Raw genomic sequence first — 9,033 nt, forward strand, 5'->3', positions numbered from 1 at the left:
TAATGTATGCCGGTCCTTGATTGGGAAGTTGCTCTAGACTGGCGCCATTATCTATGTCAACGCATGGCTGACACCATTAGGCACAGGAGCCCGTGATTGGCCCTGTTATATATGCATGCATGCTGCTGATGAGCGTCCCACACTCAACACTAGTAATGAGGTATGGACGCAGTGGACAGTACCGTTGCTGGGCCGCTGCTTTAGCGTTAACATCTCCACCCCTGACAGTCTGGCTTTCTTCATGGCCGACGTGGCGCGGGGACATCCCGACAGACTGGACAGAGGGAGACAGTTGGGGGGAAACAGAGGAAAGTAAAAAAGACAGACGTAAACTGTGAAATACTGTACCATGCCAATGACACATTTTTGAATCTAGATGTTCTATTAATCTAAAGTAATGTTAATCACATTGTTGCTAAATTACATGCTGAATCACATTGTTAATGTTTAAGGGTGTTTAAGGGTGATTGCGGTACTGTTGTAGAGCTTTCATTATTTTGCAAAACTCAAAACTCAAAACTCAAAACTTAATATGACCTTTTGTTAGATTTAAACGTGAGATGCAGGCTCTGTCGCCCTATTGGCGGAGTGGTGAGGCCCACCTGCGGTGTGTCAGGAAGCTGCCGCTCACGTGCCCCGAGCCGTCACAACCAGGGGTGGGACAGGACATGCCGTCCGTCTTCCCGGCCTTCCACGTGAACTGCGAGCCGTTCATGTAGCCGTCCTTCTGCCGCTTGGCGGCCAGCGGGCATCCCGAAGCGCTGCGGTGCGACGCATACTTCCCCGTCACGTGACCCTGCCCATCACAACCAGGTACCGGACACCTGCAGCAAAGAAGAGATAGTTGTCACCAAAACAGCACATTATGATCCGTATAATCGTTGTCACCATTACCATTATCTTGATCATTATTGTGATAATATTACCCGACGTGAGTCTGAGTTGTATCAGCATGGTTGGATTCTCATTAGCTAGAAGGCTCGCAATGCCGTTATGTTCACTTCACACCCTGTGGCTTAGTGCATATCTCATTTTCTCACAAAGCTTTGAACACTTGGAACTTGGAGCACAGGAACCAGGGTGGGGGAAAGGCACCCTTCTACTCATGTGAGTTAAGTCAAAGGTCAACCCCTCCCCCTGAAGACTTCCAGAAGTAGGTAAAATGGCTGTAGCGAGATAAATCAAAACAAATGGCAGGAGTGACCACTTTCCACACAACACCTTACTACTCTGCTTTTGTCAAGAGATTTTCTTTGTACAAAAATGCCCTAATGTCTTTTTTTAAACCGAGTCTGCGGTTGATTACACTACCTGCCGTTAAATTGCCTCTGACATTGGCAGGCCTTAGAGAACAATGGTTAGATGTAGCAATTGCTTGAGTCTATCAGTGCTCAGTGGGGCTGCTGTTTACGTGTGAGTGTCTGTGTGTGTGTGTGTGTGTGTCTATGTGTCTGTGTGTATGTGTGTGTGTGTGTCTGTGTGTGCGTCTGTGTTGTAAAACCAAGCACTATGTTGATTTTCTCCCCCTAGTGCTGCAGTCCAATCGATGGGAATAGTGGGGTGTATGAGACAAGTCTGGTGGAGGAAACTTGCCAGATTGCATCAATACAGAAGTGGCAACCCCATGTTATACAAAACTACTTTCCCCATGCGTTTTGAATACTGTACCCTGGTCTCAGATATATATTTCCAGTATAGCAAAATATTCCTGTCTTAAAATAACAGTGAACTTGATGAGAAATCAATTTAATATCCAATAGAGTTCTGGAACTACTACAGCAGGACATGGTTTCTCTGTAGCTACAAGCAGAGAAGCGTGCCAAGATCATCGCCTCTCATTTTTGCTTGCTAGTTTAGAGATGTCTCGCGATGAGGTGATGAGGCCAGTCTGAGGCTTGATGTGCTTGATTTGATTTCCCCTGTAATCACTTGCACTTACCACAGAGGGTTACTCTTGGCACAGGGGGGCAGATAAGCCAAATGAATTGCAGATAGATTTGGTTTAGCCCCCGAGCATGGATACTTTTATGAGTTTATTGGTTTGTCTGGCCCAGATTGATGTACCTGATTGGTTCCTGGTCCTCTTTGTCTTCTTTGCTGTGTGTTATCTTAATGCCACTCTTCCGTGCCCTGGGACATCCCGATAGACTGATGAGACAAACATCACTGTTTATTCTCTGCTTCTCACAATGGATGAATATTCATACTGCTGAGGGGGACATATTTATCCTTGTGGGACCCAAACAAGCTTGTGTCCTGCTTGGATACTTGTAGTTGCGCTACAAGCCCCTGGAGGGTTAATTCACTAATTCTGTTACTGAGAAAAGAAGTAATAGCTTTTGCACTACATCATCTGGTAGTGCTGATTAATAATAATTACATGCTCAAACGTGTTTTTTTTTTTTTACTCTACCTAATCACCTAAATCAAATCAAACAGCAGCAGGGTGCTCATTGAGTTTCATTAAACAATATCTGCACACAATGTGTAATACAATCATCCAGGCTCCCTCCCTTCAGGTACCCTTGAAAAGGGTGTGGGGTGGGCTGGCTCCACTAGTGACATGATTGATGAGGGACATGTGTTACCTTCTGTGGGAGGCGTAGTTCCCAGTAATATGTCCCGAGCCATCGCAGCCCGGAGTCGGGCACCTGGGGACAGAGGGACATTCAGTTAGTGTCCAGGCTGAAGGACACATCTTAGTCCACAGGTCGACAGACCCCAGCCCAACCCAACACCTCCACCCATGGTGTTCAGTGCTCTAAATCTGAGAGAACTGCTTCTTTTCCACCATGCTGTCAGCTGCAGCTACATGAACCAATCACAAACCTGACTTTGGTGAAAGTTTGCAGCCATAGAAACGATGGGAATGGCCTTGAACTTAGTTTTTCATTAACATACTACATTTAGAATATCAGACCAATCCAACCTTATGAAATGTACCCAATGTTCCATTTTTAAACAAACAATCACATTAATTAACATTTAACTTTGAACATCACATAAAACTCAGTTTAAAGATCTCTTGGATGCAATTTTGTCTTTCATATGACTGAGTTCAAATAATCCTGATAAGTTCCCATATCTATTTGTTACAAGGCTGAAAGGAGATGGCAAGGACAAATATGATCTTATCAGGTGGTCTCTGTACATGTGCTGTCAAACATACAGTCTGCTGTGCTTTGGGACTATGTTGAAATCTGCATCATGCTTTATTGCATGTCTGCCCTTTTATATATAAAACAATTTTATAATAATAGTGCAAGTATTTGTTTTGCCTTACTTGAGTTCTTGTGAGTTGGTGGCCATCATGCTTCGAATGCTTTTGTCAGCTAAAGGACAACCTGAAAGACTGGAAAATATACCAGATCCTGAATGTTAGTGGGAAGCATAAGGGGTAGGCGTATTGATTGAAACACACACATACATACAAACACACGCACATACAAACACACACACACACACAATACTCACAAACACACATACACACTCCTAGAGGAATGCATCCATTCAGAGAATTGACTGTAAATGTAAAAAAGCCATGGTGAACGTGCGGGGGTCATTAGATCTGAAACATTAGTTAACCCTCTGAATAATGTTTAGATGTTTTGAGTTCAGCTCTGTCAGTGAAACAGCATGGCCCAAATCAATGCAAAAGCAATTTGCAATTTATATGCAAAGAGTGTGTTAGCGTAGTGTACTGATTTATTCATTTGATGTGTGTTTGGTTGCTTATTCTCTCGGTGACTACTTATCTAACATCATACTCAAAGGGTTAACATAGAAAAAGCACTCTAGCTATTTGTTCGACAGCATAGTTGAGGTAAGCTGAAAACAATAAATTGAAAATATTGAATCCACCATGAGAAAATGTCACACCTTCTATGTGAGGCGTAATTACCGGTCACGTGACCACTTCCATCACACCCTGGTGTTGGGCATCTGTCTCCAGAAACAAACAATAGATAGAATAAAACCCAAAAGGAAATGAAAGAGTAAGTACGGCTGAAAAAAGTCTCCTCTTTGATTAGTTCTCTTTTTTCATTGTTTCCAGTTTAGCTTCACTGTCTGCAAAAAAAGTGTATAGATCTGCGCCTATAGGTATCATGTTTGTTGGTCTTGACACCTCCGGGTGTGAGCAGCTGCAACATGAACAGGTTGAATGAGCATGATGTTTTATTACAATAAAGCATCAGAAAAAGGGGGAGATAAGCACAGAAGCCAAAGCTATGCTAACTGATGAGCCCTAGCTCAAATGAGGAGAAGGCTGCCAGTACATTATGTAGCATACAGAGCATGCCAAGAGTGCTGCGGGCAGAGACAACTGAATCAGTGCGACAGAAAGGAACCGGAGCACAAATGAACAGAGGAAGAGGAAAAAAGAAAGAGGGAGAGTTGGGGCATGGTGTAGGAGGAAGAGGAGGAAGAGGAGGAAGGACAGGCTGTGACACCCTCCCTCCTTGCTTACGTTATCAGGTCCTTTTTGCTTTCTTTGCAGGGGGCGAACTTCGGCTTCGGACTCGGGAGGTTGACATCGCCGGCATAGGGGCTCTCGTCCAGAATGTCCTGGAAGGGGTCCAGGTCATCAGGCTGCAGTGGACAGCAGGAGAGGGAGAGAGACAGAGATGGATGGACATTTAAGGCGATAGACAGACACAGAGGGATCGAGGGAGGGGGGGGGATTGGACCAAAGAAAGAAAGAAAGACCATGAAAGATTGAGATGGATCGAGACGGAGTCCGAGCATAAAAGACAGATGGAACAAAAAATATGAAGGAAAGACAGCATGAGAGAGAGAAGGGGGGAATAAGCAGAAAGAGAAAGGAGAGAGAAAGAGAAGGGGGAATAAACAGAAAGAGAAATGAGAGAGAGAAAGAGAAGGGGAATAAACAGAAAGAGAAAGGAGGAAAAATAATGTTAACATTCTTTCCCAGCCTCAGATTAAGTCGTTAATATGATTTACCATGTTTATTAGAATTTGATGAGAATGTGGGTTTCTCTCCTTCCCTTCGGTTCAGGGGCCGTGTGTGTGAGGTGTGTGTGAGGTGTGTGTGAGGTGTGTGGCTGGTGGAGGTGGAGGCGCTGCTGGGATGTGGTCCAGATGGCCTGGAGCCCAAGGCCCTGCAGAGCAGAGATCAGGGGCTGTGCCCGCAGACACATCATTCAGCCCATGCCAGACGTGCGCCCGGCGCTAACCAGGGAGTCTGGCACAAATAGAGACTGGAGCCCTCTAACGCCGTGGACCCCCACATAAACCAGCTCCAGCAGCTCAAACCAATGGCGAGAGGCAGACTGTGTTTCAGGTATGCTGTGTGCATGTGCCATGAAGAACATTTGTGTTGAAGGTTGTATGTGTGAAGCCTAATGGGAAGTATTGAACTGAGATGCGATCTAATGTATGCAGCAGTGAGTAAAGATATGTATATGCATTTACATACAATGCAAAGAAATGTGTACTAATTATTACACTATGTAACCAGTTGATACAAATACTCCAACCAAAGCATACACCCCTCACATAGTGCTTTCTCTCTTTCTCTCTCTCTCGCTCACACGCGCACACACACACACATATACACACACGGCTGCTGCAGCTATCTTTTCAGAGTCTTTTCAGAATCTTTCCGAGCCTTTCGCAAGATGAAACCTGCTGTCAGTGATTCAGTCTTTTCAGTGCCAACGAGGGAAGGGGGTGAGGAAGAGGAGAAGGGAGTCTTCATTAAGCGCAGTCGCATTTCAACTCTGATCTTCAGAGTGAAAATTATCAGCCTTTAAACACATGGTGGCGAAACACACATACGCGCAAGCACACAGAGACAGGTTTTCTCACACATCATCAAAAAGTCACACACTTTATGGCACAATGCTGTGCTTCACACTCAATTTGTATGCAAATAGTAAACCCTCAATTGGCTGTCGAACTGCACCCATCAATCACCACCACCTTGAAACGCAGGCGTCTGGTAGGAAGTGAGAATTAATCTGTCGATTTTGGCATATTAAGCAGACACATGGATCTTTTAAGTAAACGCCTTTGTGCCTTTGGATATAGATAGTAGCTTCTAATTTTGAAGTGAGCATTGGAAGGTTGGTGTTGCAACAATGCAAACGAAGAATCAAGCAGTTTTGTTGTAGTATATGCAAAGAAAGTCTTTGCAAGGATGAAATGGAAAATAAGAGATTCAATTATTAAAATATTAAAACATATCCAGACCTTGACATGCCATACAAAAAGAAAACGCATTCTTACATGGACCACTAGATGGCAGTCTGGTGAAATCACACAATCAGTCTTACTGCAGCCTTGGCTTCAAGCTCATTTTTTGGGATGTTACCGTTATGGTCCTGAAGGACCTTGCCAAATTGATCTCTTATGAATTGGAATATTACACTTCCCGTTTCCTGCACTGCACCATCACCTGAATGCTGAGGACTCTGCTACATACAAATCTCAACACAAGCACACCCACACCAATCATGGCAGAATATGCTTTTCATACACACACACCTACTCCACCACTATTATACACACAAATCACACAATCACAGGAACCTTGCATGCCGCTGTGAAAACACACACACACACACGCAAGTAAGCACACAGGCACGCACGCGCGCACACACGCACACACACACACACACACACACACACACACACACACCACACACACACACACACACACCACACACACATTTGATTCCAGTACAGAAAACATCCCTCGGTTTTTACACCACTATCTATTCTATTAATTTAATGAAAGGACAGAAAGGAAAAAAGAAGAAGTCTGAAATGTGTACGGCAAACATAAATAAAAAATGCCCTAAAAATGTTTTCCTACAAAAAGCCCTTGGTCAAAACACACTACTCAGGTGATAAATAATCCAGAAACATTCTGTTGTAAGCTTGAAAACACTTCCTGAATCTGACAGATGAATTTTTTGTCTCAAGCACATACATCTATAGGCACTGCTGACATATATATATATATAGTATGGATGAGCGTAATGTATTGAAGTGGGAAATGGCTCGGAACATGTTTTAAACACAACAACAACAACGATGCAGGATGAAGCACAGAGGGAAAGAAGAGACAGATGTTGAGCTGCATGCTTAAAAATGTTCAGTGACACATGACCGTGTGTGTGTGTGTGTGTGTGTGTGTGTGTGTGTGTGTGTGTGTGTTTCTGTATGTTTGTATGGCACGTTTTGCGCATTAAAATGTATGCCTTTGTGTATTCCTTGCACACTTTGGAGAGGACTCATATCTCTCAGGTGTTTATCACTGTGTGGGGCATTCATGCAGTTGCCTGAATACACATGCACTCAAGAGAGAACAATGGCCATGGCAGCTCATTTCAGAGCTCTCTCCTCTAATACCCGCTTTATTGCACTGCGAGAATGTCTCGGCCATTGTTACTTGCCCGTGTGTATAGCACTGGCCATCTCCGTGGGCACGGTCGGCGTGTGTGCATCAATATTTTTGAATGTGAGCTCTGTCCAACTTGACGCAGCTCTCAGCGTGTGGGGACGTGTGTGTGTCTTTCCAGCAGGACTCTGGAGGGGACAGTGGGGTGGTGGTGGGGGGGTTGTAGGGGGCAGGCGGGCGGGGGCAGCACCTCTTTGGGGTCGTCCTCGTCGATGCATTTGATCTTGGCGTAGTCGAGGTGCGGGTCCCAGCAGTCGGCCTGGCCCAGGGGGTAGCAGTGGCCGCTGAGCAGGGCCTGGCGGCGGGGCGACATGGGCTCCAGCGGCGTGAGCACGGCACAGCTGCCCTCCCGCTCGCACAGCTGCGGCGGCTGGCCGTGAGGTGGCGGCGGCTCCCTCTGCTGGTGGTGCGGCGCCACTGCCACCGCCTTACTCACGCTCAGGTCCAGCGTGCCGTTCTCATCCAACTCTAAGTCCAAGTTCTACCACAGGGAGAGAGGGAGGAGGAAGGGAGGGATGGGGGGAAGGCATTGTGGGAGGGATAGAAGGATAAACAGATAGACAAGAAGAAAGAGATAGAAAGAGATGATAGCGGGTGAAAGAGATAAAAGAGAGAGGAATGGGGGCATGGGAAGGGGAGGGAAGCAAGTGGAGGGATAGGGGGGAAGAGAGCAAGAGAGAGATGTGAGAGGTCTTCCTCTCTTCTCTCTCTATCTGTCACTCTCTCTCTCTTTTATCCTCCTCTCTGTTCCATCTCAGTAAGGGCTAAAGAATATGTATTTACCGTATATGCGTGTGTGTGTGTGTATGTTCAAAATGCTTGAATTGTGCACGCATGCATGAAGGTGGATTGAAATCTATCACCACTGACACTGTATACATGAAAACATATCAACAAGCACTGAAGACATGGCTGTGGAACACATGAGTAAATGTTGCAGTGATGAGTTGCTAGCATGACTTAACATCTCCTCTTACATTGACACATAGGAAATGGCACATTGTTTGAAGGGACAGTGACAGTGTAATCTTAAGCACAGTCAACTAAAGCAGCCTGTCATGACGCATCACTCCAAGGCCCCCCAGACACACACACACACACACAGACAGACACACGCACACACACAATTTAACTTTGGCTTAAAACCTAAATACTTATAAACCTGATGTTCAGACACAAGGACACAATTTCCCACAGAGATTTCTGCACGCACATCAATACATAACACATAGACTGCATAGAGTGCTGAGGGCTTGTGTCAGGCTGAACTAGGGTACTGTTGGTTATGTGTGCTCAGGCCAGGAGCAAGACCCAGTTCATGTCAGTAATGAAATTTGAAATAGTTCATTGAGCCCCAGTCCCTGCTCTGCATTCCAGTGCACTGCAGAGGAACTGCTCCATCTTGATTGTGATGCATGTGGACAAAAGAGGAGGTGGCTGTGTGTGTGTGTGTGTGTGTGTGTGTGTGTGTGTGTGTGTGTGTGTGTGAGAGAGAGAGAGTGAACGAGATAGAAAGAGTGTGTGAGAGCAAGAGAGAGAGAGTGACAGAGAGTGTGTTTGTGTATGTGTGTGTGTGTGTGTGTGTGTGTGTGTGTGTACTAGTAGGT

At 45.4% G+C, this 9,033-nt stretch overlaps 1 protein-coding gene across 5 annotated transcripts in view; it reads right to left on the reverse strand.

The window, feature by feature from the left end:
- The window catches only part of myt1lb (myelin transcription factor 1-like, b), a 91,384-nt gene that overhangs the window by 7,788 nt on the left and 74,563 nt on the right, over positions 1–9,033 (reverse strand). For 2 of the 5 annotated variants that reach the window (XM_048227578.1, XM_048227575.1), the window contains 7 exons: positions 7,617–7,907; positions 4,469–4,590; positions 3,284–3,352; positions 2,589–2,651; positions 2,065–2,148; positions 603–824; positions 183–274 (listed from right to left, as the gene is read on the reverse strand). In XM_048227578.1, coding sequence (XP_048083535.1) covers positions 183–274; positions 603–824; positions 2,065–2,148; positions 2,589–2,651; positions 3,284–3,352; positions 4,469–4,590; positions 7,617–7,907 — 943 coding nt within the window. Of the gene's footprint in view, positions 1–182; positions 275–602; positions 825–2,064; positions 2,149–2,588; positions 2,652–3,283; positions 3,353–3,879; positions 3,943–4,468; positions 4,591–7,616; positions 7,908–9,033 lie in introns of all 5 variants that reach the window. The other 3 variants (XM_048227574.1, XM_048227576.1, XM_048227577.1) reach the window with 3 other exon arrangements.

The sequence above is a fragment of the Alosa alosa genome, chromosome 19, assembly GCF_017589495.1.
Source record: "Alosa alosa isolate M-15738 ecotype Scorff River chromosome 19, AALO_Geno_1.1, whole genome shotgun sequence".
NCBI lineage: Eukaryota > Metazoa > Chordata > Actinopteri > Clupeiformes > Clupeidae > Alosa > Alosa alosa.